The sequence below is a fragment of the Sturnira hondurensis genome, unplaced genomic scaffold (genome assembly GCF_014824575.4).
Source record: "Sturnira hondurensis isolate 20B ecotype Veracruz unplaced genomic scaffold, ASM1482457v3 Scaffold0016184, whole genome shotgun sequence".
Taxonomy (NCBI): domain Eukaryota; kingdom Metazoa; phylum Chordata; class Mammalia; order Chiroptera; family Phyllostomidae; genus Sturnira; species Sturnira hondurensis.
Window position 1 is genome coordinate 4,393,362 of NW_028088815.1, and position 14,411 is coordinate 4,407,772.

General features: G+C 40.3%; 1 protein-coding gene across 22 annotated transcripts in view; it reads left to right on the forward strand.

Annotated features, from left to right (window-relative positions):
• DOCK9 (dedicator of cytokinesis 9) overlaps window positions 1-14,411 on the forward strand; it is a 354,977-nt gene that overhangs the window by 132,276 nt on the left and 208,290 nt on the right. For all 22 annotated transcript variants that reach the window (XM_037065816.1, XM_037065821.1, XM_037065829.1 and 19 more), the window contains exon 2: window positions 13,016-13,132. In XM_037065816.1, the coding sequence (XP_036921711.1) occupies window positions 13,016-13,132 (117 nt within the window). The remainder of the gene's footprint in view (window positions 1-13,015; window positions 13,133-14,411) is intronic.

Sequence of the window (14,411 nt, forward strand, 5' to 3'; positions counted from 1 at the left end):
ATTTTGTGGACTGGTTGGTGGAAGGAACCTTTGGAGAGTGCGTGCTTCAGTAGCATCAGGGTGAATTTAATAATCTTGCCAGCATGGAAAACTATCCTAGAGAAGGGGCTTCCATAGCTTGTGTCACCGTCTCATCATCACAACGCTGAGCCACTGTTACCTTCTGGGTTTCTTGCTTGTATAGAACACGAAAATCCAACTGGCTCCTGTGTGTTTGTTTGCTCATGAATGTCATCAACATGGAGGCACAATGTCTGGTTACTATTTTTTATAACAAAGTAATGCCAGTTGTTTTTCTTTGGGGGGCATAATAATAAAATGGGAAAAAATATATAGTGACTTGCTCTGTGCTAGACACTGTTTTAAGCCTGTTAAATACATTAAATGAGAAGCATGTAGTAATAACCTCTAAGGTCTCCTCTTAGAGATTATGAAGGGGCTAACATTTTAGGGTTGTTAGTGTTGATCCCAGAATAACCTGTGATGGAGTCAGGTCAAGATTCTGGAATTTAGTTTTAGATTCTAAGTTAGTTTATCCAAAATTGCTTGAATTTTGGAGTTGCTGCAAAACAGGGGATATTGACTTTTCACCCAAGATAAATGAGTAACACAGGTGAAATGCATTGACTGAAAGGTTTTCTTAGGCTCCGCTGAGAAAGAAATACCAATCAGCCATAAAATCAGGCAACAAAGAGCTTTACTGGGGTTTGTGTGCCCGGGCGAGGTTCCCCGGTCTGCAGAATCAGGCCAGGGAAGTCCCACCCAAGCAGGGAATGTCGTGGGGTTTTATTTTCGTTGGCTCCCCGTGGGAGCTGGGGATTGGTGCCCTCTGAACAGCAATACAGCATTGGTGGTCTCTTCCTCGGATTCAGGTTACTGTGAGGATGTGCGTCTTGGCAAAGTCCAGCTGGGGCTTCCTCCTATCCCCGCCCACCCTAACATTGACCAAGCTGGAAATAAATAAAAGTGGCAGCAAAATTTGAAGTTAGGAGGGAATATTACACAAAAGAGGCATGAAGCCCTGGCTTGAGCCTACAAATGACATTTCACTATGAGTATAATTTTGGAACTGAAAAAGCTTGGAAATTATAGTTTATCCTCAACTTTCTAGAAGTTTGAAATATCCTTGTAAGGTAATATAGCTAGTCCTGCATTTCTCGTAGAGTGACATTTTGTTTTGAAGCTTTAGAAGTTTTTAGTGTTTGATTTCCAGACAATGTATGTGCCACTTACTGGCAGGTCTTTGAGAGCTTTGCCAGGTTCTTGGGGAGGAGCTAGTCTGTAGTTCTGTTTTGGGATCTCCTTGCTCTTGAGAGTTGTCACTACCAGGGGAGAAGCAGAAGTGTGTGCTGCAAAGGGGACCTGCGTTCCGTGTATTTTAAACAACATTCGACATTTCTAAGCCAAGATTCTGTTTCTATAAGATGGAGATAGTAGTGTCTGCCATTTAGACACCTCATCTCTGAAAATTATCTGGACTGCCCAGGTCAACTTACTGCAGTCTGTCTTTCCTTATTCTGAGCTATACTTCAACATGCTGCCTGACCATTTTTTTTCAAAACACAGCTAGAGTTACTAACTTTCCTGCTTAAATGTCTTTTCTGTGCAGAGAAGGCAAAGCATGGCCCTTAGAGGCTGTCCCTGAACTTATTTGCTGGCCTCATCTCTGCCATTTCCCAAATTCATCCTGTCTTGGGCCCTGTGTTTTTCCACTGGGGATGCTTCCACACCTGGGCACTGCTCTTCCTTTGTCTGGTATGTGCTTCACTGCCTGACCATTTTCTTTTATCCTTTAATTCCCAGCTCACATGTCAGCTCCTCCACGTAACCTTTTCATACCCTGTCCCTGCATTTTCCCATAGACTGTGTACTCCTTTGGCCCACCATGACATCGTTATTCTAGCATGTTAAGTAATTATGCATCTCTGCCTCACTTAATTGGGTGGGGGTGGGCGGTAACGTATGCCTACCAGGAACCATGGTTTTTTGGGTTTGTTTTTTTCAATTACGGTTGACATTAAATATTTTACATTAGTTTCAGGTATAAAGCATGGTGGTTAGGCATTTATATAACTTAGAAGGTGATCCCTCTGCTATGTCCTGGGGGATCTACCAGGTATCTACCTGGCACCATACATAGTTATTACGGTATTATTGACTATATTCCCTATGCTGTACTTTATATCCTTTTCTTTGTATTCCATCTCTGACAAAATGCCGAAGCTACTGCACCCCTCCTCTTTTTGTTTGTTTGTTTTTTACTTTGTTTTTTTGGGGGGGTGGTTTTTGCTTTTCCACACCCTTTGCAGAATATATTGACAAAAATGGGTTGCAGAAAGGGCTTCAAGGAAAGACTGGGTCTGAGGATGATTCTTATTTATTTTTCCTTCTTTTGCCTTCAAAGGCAAAATATCCAAGCCTCCAATATCCAAATGTGATGAATTGCAAAAAAAAGTAATAAAGGATGCACCTAAAGGAACCTACTTGAATAAATATTACGTGGGTATTGTGCCGCCAAACTGTGCTTCTATTTTTTAAGCTAAATTAAAATTTAGATTAATTTTTAGATTAAAATTTAGATTAAATATTACCTGATATTTTATGTGAGTACTTGAGTACAGAAGTGCAAACTTAGGTGACCAAAGTCAGAAGCCTTCTCTCTCTTCCTCTTAGCCAGCACACCTTCTGTTATCAGAACTACTTCTTCCTTGTCAGCCACATCTGAAACCATAACATCACCTATGGTGGTTGTAGTACACTTGGAGACATCATTGTGTGACTTTATTGTGTGAAGCTGGTTTTTCCTTGCAAAGATCATCACATCCTTGAAATATTTATTGGCAAAGTAAATTAAGTACTACCTAATGGCACTCATATGTATTCCAGCATTCAAACCTGCTTCTTCAGGAAGATTTACTATTTTGCTATATTTTTAATATTCTTGAGAGAGAAAATAAGTCTCCTTCAGGAAGGGATTCTGCCTTTTCTCTTCCTTGGTGAGATCATGGAGCCTGGGCAGTTCAATGTGGCTTACATTCCCAGATATCAGAGCTGGGCAGAGAGCAGAGTCTCAGACTTATGTTCTCCCTGGGGTGTGTTGGCTGAAGCATCACAGCATGGAGTGGTTTTAGGTTTTATACAAAGGGAAATGGGGGGATTGGGGAAGCATTTCCTGTCCAAGAACTCTGAGATTCCATCATGCTTATTGCCATTGGGTTATGGGAAGGGTCCTGAGTTGGAACCAGGAGAGCCAAGCCCAGGACCCTTCATTATTCATATAACCCCTTAATTAATTAATTAATTAGTTGATATAATTCATATAACCCCTCTGAATTTCAGATTCCTTATCTATGAAATGGTGATGATACAACTGTAGAATTTGGGGGAAGTTTAAGGAGATAATGTGTGTGTGATCCAGCAAAGTCATATGTATGTTACATGGGCTAAAATTCTCTTTATGTCTGAATGACATAACTTTGTATGATCCCTGTGACCACCATTTGTTGAGTTTCTGCCCTCTAAAGGTACTATATATTGAAACCCTTTAATAATCCTATGCCGATGATAAGAGAAATTACTTTTTCTTCCTACCTATAGATGCAGGTATGGAGATTTGATAACTTGCCCAAGGCCACATAGCCAATAATCAGTGGAGTCAGGATTTTATGAAAAGATTTTTAATATGAAATTCTCAGACATACACAAAAGTAGATTAGTAGAGTGGTTCTCAGCTTGAGTGGATACCAGAATCAGCTGGTGGCTTTGTTCAACCCAAACTGCTTGGCCTCATCACCAGAATTTCCGATTCAGTAGGTCTTCGGTGAAATTGCATTTCTAACAAGTTCCAGGTGGTGATGATGTTGCTGGTCTAGGACCACACTTTAAGAAACACAGAGCTGGTATTATGAACCTCCATCTACCTGTCACCACCTACAATGATAGTAAACATTTTTGGCACCAGGACTAAATACTCCCTACATCTGCCCTTAACTGGTCTCTGAAATCTTCAGGGACATTTAGCTGTGAGGTATATAGAATATATGTTATGAATATTCCATCCCCCACCATCGCTATTTTCAAATAAGTAGCTTAAGTAAATCATATTGAAATCTGACTAAATCTGGCTTGTATAGCCTTTTAGCTTAATTACTTGACCTCCTCATTTCAGAGTTCCAAAAAAAGTTTTTATGGGCATAGGAAGAATTAAGAATTTCAGGTCATAATGTTATAATTATGGTGGGGATGATTATTGGCTGGAAAAGAATCTGTAACATACATTTAAGATAGAATTATTTATACAACTACCATGGTGTATCTTTTTTTTTGCTTTCACATGTAAAAAAAATGGCAGGCAGAACTGGAAGCTGAGATGGTTATGTGTATGGGAGACACATGCCAAGCCCACCTCTCAGGTTCTCCATCTGTTATCTCTCTGTTCTCCTAATACTCTTCTTTGTCTCTCTTAGCCCTTGCCTGTGCCAGGATAGATGACACTTCAGATACTGTCTTTGCAAGGGCAGTTGCACCATTCCATTCATCTCCTCGTGTGCTTGCTCCTTGGGCGATGACAAAGCCCCCTAAATCCCTGTCATGCCTTTCTTTCTTTATTGACATTCTCTGCAGCATCCCCATTGAGCACAGCTCACTTAATGCAAGCATTTTTGTGGGGTTTTGGTAATCAGTATTATCTTTATTATTACCCTAAATTTCATTATTATGTTTCTCTTACATCATTTTCTAGCTGCTGTGGATTTGACAATTTGTTATACATTCTTTAATTCTGTTCATTTAGTGATAGGATAATAATTTTGGAAGACCACAGTTATTTATAAAATCCATGGTCTGACATGTATTTTATAAAATACATGGACTGACAAATACAAAACTTCAGACTTTTTTCTTCCTATCAAATTAATTGATTTTGAGTGTTGAAGATTTGGTAATGCTGCCAAGCCTAATAAATAAAATCTTCATTCAGTGACAAGTTCTCAAATTTGAATGCTTAAATTTGGTATAAAAATATCCATGTTGACAAGACTAAAAAATACTAGATTAACAAGTACATCATTCTTGGTGTTAGTCTCCTCTGCGGACTAACCCTACCTTTGCATAACCCCACATTTCAGTTTAAGAACTATATTTAGATGTTTGAAGTTTGGTAGTTTTTATGCATTCTTCTAAACATTCTTCAATTCATTCACTATTGTGGTTAAATGCTCAGGTTTGAGCCGGCTTCTCAGTGCAAGCTTAGACGAGGTTCTCTTCAGCTTTTTTATATCATGTGCTTATGCACATTGGCAATGAAAGTATGAGAATTAAGATATAGAGGTCAAGGAGAAAAGCATGGACCTGGATCCTGACCTGGGATCCAGGCCCAGCCTTGCAGCAACTCTTCCTGGAACCGGAGATGGTCACTTAACTCCCACACTCCCTTGTTTCCCTGTGTGTGAGATGAGAGGGCTAGACCAGATAATCTCAGGTTCTAATATTTGCAAAACTGTAGTTCTAATGTTACTGAACCTCTAGCTCCTTTTAAATAAGCATGATCCTAAAGAGCTGCCAAAACCATTGTTGCTACACACTAATGAACAATCTGGAGAAGGAATAGGATCATATTTTGTCAGGGTCTCTTAAGTTTTAATGTACTGGGTTGAGAGAAGAAGACCATGTCCATTTCAAGGTGATAGGAAGTCATTTTTTATGACTGGAGGATGGTACAGGCCTTTTGTCTTGGGTCCCCTTTTTGCTGTACCAGTTTGCTGGCTTCCTTAGGGCCCTTCCTGACATAGCCCATCTGCCTGTCTGGCCTCAGCTTTCACCACAGGCTATAGGCCAGGGGTGGCTTGGAGACATGTGGCATCCCAGGCGAGCTAAACGTTGGTACTCCCTGAAACAGGTGCTACTCAAATTGTTTACTATTTTAGATGAGAAACCGAAAGGTGCTTAGAGCAGAGGTCCAGTAGGACCCCTTGTACAGAGCTATTCTTTTCTGGCTCCAAAGAAACCAAGGCCAGTGGGTGGTTGACAGTGGTTAACCACCCATTGTCAAGCACATCCATCTCAGAGTCCTGCTGCTCACCTGAGGTAGCTTACTCATGTATTCTTTGCAGTCACATAGAATATCCTTTCAGATAGGGTTCTCATAGATGTGATTTTCTCTCTTGCATTTGATTTCCAGTGATGCTGTCGCACCCCTAGTGACTGTGTCCTAAGCCCTTGGCCTGCCACCACCCTGCGCCCTTTATGAAACTCTGCCCAGCTGTTGTGAGCTGCTTGCTGCTTTTTGAAATTATGGTGCTCAGAGGAGTATTTATCCTGAAGCTAGTGAACCTTCAGTTTCAGGATCCCCTCCAAGACCCTGAGAGAGATTCCAGCCACTTTATATTCATAATTTTATGTTTTTAATCCCCCCATCACAGGCCCTACAAAATCTGTGAGTATGCTACCTGGCATATCCATTTTCTTTGCAAGGAATTTCCAGTCCACTCTGAATCCTGGCTAACTCATTCATCTCTTAGATTCAACTCTGACAACCTCCATGAAGTATACCACGGTGCTGGGTTTTGTCTCTCATCCAACACAATTATTGAGTGCCTGTCCTGTGCCAGGTGTTTTCCTAGGCGCTGGAAAGTAGTGAATAAAATAGAGAAGTCTTTGTTTTGTAGAGCTTGTAATCCAGTGGGGAGAAGTCAGGTTCATTCTGGTGGGTCAGATGCCTTTCGTGGAGTCCTGTTGCTCTCAGTCATTCCACTCTAATTGTTCACACATCTGTTTCCAGTCTGTATTGCGAGCTCTCTGAGGTGGGGGCTGTGTCTTTTTCACCTTGGTGTCCCAAAGACCTGGCAGAGTTTGCATGAAAAGGCTCAGTAAATTCTGGAGAGAAGGAAACATAATTGCCAATAACAATTGCATGTGAGGAAGAGAGGCAGCTGCTAATTTCTTGGGCCCATTCTAATTATAGGAAAATAAGGATTCTTCCTTCAAATTTGACAACTTCAGGAAGTTCTTGGTGGGAGTATGTAAGGAGAGTTACCATATTTTGCTGTGTATAATGTGTACTTTTTTGCCCAAAATTTTGAGGGGAAAAATGATATGCATTATACATAGGTATAATGATCACACGCCATAGGTATAATAATCCTGTGTATAATGCACACAAAAATGTGGGTGTGCATTGTATATGGGAGTGCATTATACATGGTAAAATATGGTACGTACAAGAGAGTAGTGCAGGAAGGCTTGCGGGGTCACACTGATTGTCTGGCTCCAGAAGCCCCTTCCTTCTTACTGCAGATTTGTCGTCCTTCTCCCCAGCAACAGTACTGGCAGCATGAAGAAGTGTACCATTCTGAAAATAGACCAATTTCCATGAAAGGTTTTTAATCTCAGTTGATCAGGTAGCTTCCATAGGCATGAAGACAAATCAAGAAAGTTCTAAATTCTTCATAAGCAGAAATGATCAATTTTTCATTTCTTATAATAGAATGCTTTAAGAGTTGCCATTTCCTTAGTATATTATTTCAAGAAGTGGCATCTGGTGTTTCAGCTTATGTTAACATTTAAGTAAATTATCAGAGACAGTACTTCTGTCCATTATGGAGGCACAGGTAGATACACTTTGCATCCTCACATAACCAAAATAGGGATAACAACCAATTTAAAAACAAAAAACAACCAGAACTTCCAGAAAATCGAACTGTGTGGAAGTCTGACAACCAAGGAGTTAAAGAAGAAACATTCATCTAAACGGATAGCAGGGAGCCCTGGCTGGTGCAGCTCAGTGGATTGAGCGCGGGCCTGTGAACCACATGATTGCGGTTCGATTCCCAGTCAGGGCACAGGCCTGGGTTGCAGGCCAGTTCCCAGCAGGGGACTCACGAGAGGCAACCATACATTGATATTTCTCTCCTTCTCTCCTCCCCTTCCTCTCTAAAGATAAATAAATAAAATCTTAAAAAAAATAAACTGATAGCAGGAGTGGAGAGGACACATGGCAAGATGGTGGGGGGCAGACCATCAGGTCCCACATTCACATGCAGATAAACTGGGAAGAAAAATGGGAGCAAGACAGACCATGTATCCCATGGTTCCAGCTCTAGAAAAGAAAGCCTCAAAACCTCTGGCTGTAAAAATCTGTTGGGGTTACTGTGGCAGGAGAAACTCCCAGTTTCACGTGATAGTCTGTTGGAGTGAACCACAGGGTCCTAGCACGTACACAAACTCACCCACCTGGGAATTGGCACTTGAATGGGCACAGTTCGCTTGGAGAGTGGGGGAAGTAACTGAAAGCGGAGTGAGAGCCAAGCAAGTAGCATTGCTCTCTCTCTGACCTATCCCCCGTACACAGTGCCCCTTCTCTCCTTACAACATAAAAGGTATGCCGAAACAAAGAAATATGGCCCAAATGAAAGGACAGATAAAAATTCCAGAAAAGGAATTAAGTGATGAGGAGATAGCCAACCTATCAGATACAAAGTTCAAAACACTGGTAATCAGGATGCTCACAGAAATTATTGAGCTCAGTTGCAAAATGAAGGAAGAAGTGAAGGCTATAAAAAGTAAAATAAAAGAAAATATATAGGGAGCAACAGTGAAGGGAAGGAAACTGGGACTCAAATCAATGATTTGAAACAGAAGGAAGAAATAAACATCCAACTGGAACAGAATGAAGTAACAAGAATTCAAAAAAAATGAGGAAAGGCTTAGGAACCTCTAGGAGAACTTTAAACATTCCAATATCCATATCATAGCAGTGCCAGAAGGAGAAGAGGAAGAGCAAGAAATGGAAAACTTATTTGAACAAATAATGAAAAAAAAAATACCCCAGACTGGCAAAGAAAATAGACATGCAAGTCCAGGAAGCTCAGAGAGTCCCAAAGAAGTTGGCCCCAAGGAGGGACACATCAAGGCACATCATAATTTCATTACCCAAGATGAAAGAGGAGAGAATCTTAGCAGCAAGAGATAGGAGACAGTTGCCCACAAAGGAGTGCCTGTGAGACTATCAGCTGATTTCACAAAAGAAACCTTACAGGCAAGAAAGGGTCAGAAAGAAGTATTCCAAGTCGTGAAAGGCAAGGACCTAAATCCAAGATTGCTCTATCCAGCAAAGCTATCATTTAGAATGGAAGAGCAGATAGAGTGCTTCCCAGATACGGTCAAGTTAAAGGAGTTCATCATCATCAAGCTCTTATTTTATGAAATGTTAAAGGGCCTTATCTAAGAAAAAGAAGATGATCAAAACTATGAACAGTAAATGACAGCAAACTCAGAACTATCAACTCCTCAACCTAAATGAAAATAAAAACAATTTGAGCAGACGACTGGAATAGGAAGAGAGTCACAGAAACAGAGATCAAATGGAGGATTATCAGTGGGGAAGGAGTGGGTGGAGAGTAGTGGCAAAGGTACAGGGAATAAGAAGCAAAATTGGTAGGCACAAAATAGACAGGGGGAGGTTAAGAATAGCATAGAATGGAGAAGCCAAAGAACTCATATGTATGACCCATGGACATGAACTAAGGGGGGGATGCTGGAGGAGGGGCATAAAGGGGAGAAAAAATTGGGACAACTGTAATAGCATAATCAATAAAATAAAAAAGTAAAATTAAATTAAAAAGAAAAAGTAAATTATCAGAGACAAAAAGGCAATAAATGACTAGAAAGATCACAGGATGCTATGTCTGAAGGAAGAGCACTAGAATCAGTAAGCCTTTTTGCCTAGCTCTTCCCATGGTTTTCTCAGCTTCATATGTGTTTGGCCAAAATTGAACTCATTTGTGATTTGACACTTTCCAGCTCTTCGGGATTTCTGAGGAATCTCATTTTCCTGGCAAAGAGAAGATTTCCTGGTTTCTGGTTGCCTGTGAATATGGACCTTCAATTTGTACGGATGTTTAGCGGCCAGACCCACAGCAGTAAATGCTATAGGAGGGAGTTCAGAGAGCCTCAAAGGGAGGCTAATGGGAAGGCATGTGGATTGTGGTCTTAGGCACTTGTGACACCCTCATGATCACTGGAGATTTGCTGTGATGCCTGCTGCTTCCCCTAGTAGTAGGTGGGAGCTAGTGTGGCCTCAGTGTCAGTGGCTAACCTGTGCACATGTTGTCCATTGAGGTGGATCTCCTTCTCCCCAGCATTCTGATCATATAGCCCTGGCCTGTGGGTCTCCTCCATGGAAACCAAGGTTTTGATTCTCTGTTGGAAAACCATTTGTGGGTCTTGGGCATCCTACATTCCCCAGCTGAGTCTGTCTCCATCTTTTGCCACATAACCCTCTATGAGCAGTGTTCCTTGGAGTTTACTGCTTGGTCCTCTCTGCTCCAGAATCTTAGATCCTGCTGCTCTTGTGGAGTTTGCGTAAAGGGAGTGGGTCTGAAGTTCTCTGTATGCCTGGAGGCTCCCTATGGTTGTTCTTTCCAGTCCTTCCTGACACAAACTTTATCAAGACTCCTCGATTCAGTTTATAATGTATGCATCTATTTACGTTCATTTTGGGCTCAGTTTGTGAATTCCAGTGTCATGTCTCTATATTCTTATACAGTGTCCTCCGTCTTTGGCTTTTTCTTCTTTGTGAATGCCTCTACCATTGTTGCCTGTTTTATTTCATATGTTCTGAAGGGTGCAGAAAAGTTTTTCTAAACAGATTCGTAAAGTTTAATGTATGTGGACACTAAAAAATATAAAATCTAGGCCCTGGCTGGCGTAGCTCAGTGGATTGAGCGTGGGCCTGCGAACCAGAGGATCGCGGTTCGATTCCCAGTCAGGGCACATGCCTGGGTTGCAGGCCGGTTCCTTGCAGGCTAACTACCAGCAGGGGACGCACAAAAGGCAACCATACATTGATGTTTCTCTCCCTCTCCTTCCCCTCTAAAGATAAATAAATAAATAAATAAATAGTCTAAAAAAACCTAAATGTACCATAGTTTTTTTAAAAAATTAAAAAAATATATATATATAAAATCTAAGATCACTGTCATGGAAGTAATACATTTAATAATAATAATAGCAGTATTTATTATGTGTGTACAGTTTGCCAGTCTCTGCCAAGCATTTTACCCACAGTAACTCAATGGAGCCCAATAACAGCTGCACATAACTGCACAGCTCAGCTTTTTTAATCACTTCACTTTACTACATTAAATTTGATCAATATGTGGGTATCTGTGGTCCTTTCAGTGCAGATCCATGTTTTGTGAGCAATGAAGCTTAGAATTTTGGGTGCCTTGTTTAAGAACAACGATTCCAAGTTATCAATAGAAAATAAGGTACACAAGCGAGTATATAGAATTTGAGAAGAAATCACAACAAAGTACGAATTTAAAAAAATTAACTCAAACCATAAATGTCAGTGATACAGGAAAATAGTACAATCAATAACCTCTTGACAGAACTCAGTAATACTTTCCTCCGCACATTTTTTGGATTCATACTATGATCACCTGTTCATATGTCATAATTTTGTATTGCCATTTTATATCCTAAGGATAGATCATTTAATCTTTCCTGTAGCATGCTTAGTTAAAATTTGTATTAATCACAGTTTGGAAGTTTTTTTCCAGCTTCAGATCATTAGGTAATGTCACATACATTTTTAGGGTTGGAAAAACTTGTCTTAGGTTTCTTTTATATATGAAGTATATGATTTGGGGGCATTCTTAGTTTGTGCAATAACTTATCTCAAATAAGGTAGTTCCAGGGCCACGCACCTTGGGATTTCTCTGTATTACAATGTAGCCAGGCCCTCTTGCTGCACCTTCATGTCAGGAGTCATTACATTGGGAGGACTGACACAGTAGGTGTATTCCCTACAAATCTTCTACTTACATGCCGGTCACTTCTGTCATATGACAGAAGACTGTCATGTGACTACACCTAACCGTGGGGAGGCTGGGAAATGTAGTCCAGCTGTATTTGGAAGGAAAAGGAACAGATTTGGGGAACATGTAACAGCCTGAGTCACAATATCCAATTGCCACAATTGTCACAATATCCAGGTGCCACATGGTAGGCATCATATATATATATATATATATGTGTGTGTGTGTGTGTGTAATCTTATTTTAATATACATAACATTTGTTTAGATTATGAGTATTAGATGTTTCTTAAAATAATCTTGCTCTGTATGTGTGCTTATCTATTTTAACACTTGGCATGCTGTGCTATAGTTAGTTGAATGTGTATCTATATCCCTGACATAGCCCAGTTAGTGCCTTGAAGGGGAATGTAATCAGTAAACACCATGGCAAAAACCTCTCCCCAGTAAGAGATTTTAACTGGGAAGAGTAACTTCTGGAATAATTTGAAAAAGTGTGTTATCTCTTTTCTTTCCCCACTTGCTTGTTGCCTCCTTCCTCTTCTTAGTGTATCATTGACCCCTGTGAGGTGCACCCACAAATTCTGGTTTAAGTAGTACTTTTTTCCTCCCCCTGCCTGCCTGGTTTTTTGTCCTCCTGCTTGTCTGGTTTTTCTGTTGAAATATTTACAATTTAAGTTGTAAATATTAGACAGTAATATTTTGAGACTTAGAGATGTATTCCTTAGAGTCTCATCTGAAATAATGAGCCCTGTGCATGCTTTAAGCCCTGAGCTGAGAAAGGGTGGACAGGGCTAGAACCAGTGTGGGCCTCCAGCCTTCACTGTCAGATCCTAGCTGGAACCCTAAGTGGGCAGCTCTGGCAGAGCCTAAGGCTTGAAGTACTGATCTAGCCCGGAGCGACTCAAGTTGCACCTGGAAGTTCCACCAGAATCCATAGCCTCCTTTGTGCTTAAATAACTAAACAGGCATGACTGAATGTAGACAGAGTGCCGTGAAGTACCTTCTTTGCTTTGAAAACAACTTTATTTTGTTTCTGATTCTTCGTGGTAGCAAAACTAACACACTCTAAATTACATATTGTAGAAAAGTTGGAGAATACAAACACATATAGAGTAGAATTTATAAAGTTCTCTAAACTTAAGAAAGTGCATATATCTATAAGAATGTTCCAAATGCTTGTCTTTCACCTTCCAGGCAAAGCCAAAGCTGATTGAGCCACTTGACTATGAAAATGTCATCGTCCAGAAGAAGACACAGATCCTGAATGATTGTTTAAGGGAGATGCTGCTCTTCCCTTATGATGACTTTCAGGTAGATAACTTTTAAGTTTCTGTAAATAGAACCATGTGGCTGATTTTGACAATTATTTTTATATATTGATTTATTTGTTCAATTTAGGATTTTTAAAAGATGAAAAGATATTAGTTGATGGAAAAGTTATTGCAATGTCATTGTATTCTTCAGGCATTCTTTCATGAGTTCATTTTTTAAAATGGTATTTTTGCATATATATACAAGTATGAATATATGAATATATATTCTGTATGTGTGTATATGCAAGGATAGGCATAAAACATATATATCATACAACTTTTTTCCAAGTGTGTGTGTGTGTTTTATCTCAAATACAAGTGCTGTTCTCTGCGTTGATTTAACTAAGGACACAAGTGCCTCCTATGTCTTGTGAGATTTGTTTGAAGAGGAATTTAGGGTTTAATTTAGGGTTTTTCCCCCACATGCCTTAGAGCCTTAAGGCTGAGACTTGCTGGTAAGCAGTGGAGGATTTTGTCACATATCTTTTTAGGTGACTGCCATGAGGAGGCTTTGAACTATATGTGAGCTCACAGAGTAGGGTTTGGAGGGAACTAGGTGTGTCCTGACACCTACCTTTCTGGTGCAACAGCAGGTGCTGTTTTTGGGGGAGCTCAAGTTGCTGCCAGCAGCAGACTCAGCATAGCTCCTGCTATGAGTGGCACTCTAGATGGTTGCTCAAAGCCTTTCAGATTATGGCCTGTAGCTGAGGGACTCACAGGAACTTAGAGGCTAGTGAGGGGTGAGACGAACATCCTTCCAGTTGGAACCCCATACAGTGGTGTTGTGTGCCTTGTAACCTAAAGTTACCCTGGTCAATTTGGAGGTTCTGGTTACTTCCTTTGCACTCCTAGAACTGACTCTTGGCACTTCTTTCTTGTTTACCTTGATGCTTCTCCACCTGATGCTGTTATTGTCCAAGTCTTGTCTTCTGTGAATTGAGCTGCGTTAGTTTTTTAAAAACTTCATTGATTCTTTGTTTTTTTTCTAATTTAAAAGGTGCCATATACTTGTAAACAAACAAACCAACAGGCACTGTTGAAATATTGGGTTGGCCAAAAAGTCCCTTTAGTTTTTTCTGTAAAAGACAAGACACATTTTTCATTTTCACTAATACTTTTAGTGATTTGGATATTTTGAATAGGTCAGCTATCTTTAGCTGCTATTGGCTTCTAGTGGGTAGAGGCCAGGGGTGCTGCTAAAAATCTTCCAATACATAAGACAACCCCACAGCAAAGAATTATTTCGCCACAATGTCAATAATACCAAGAAATTTTAC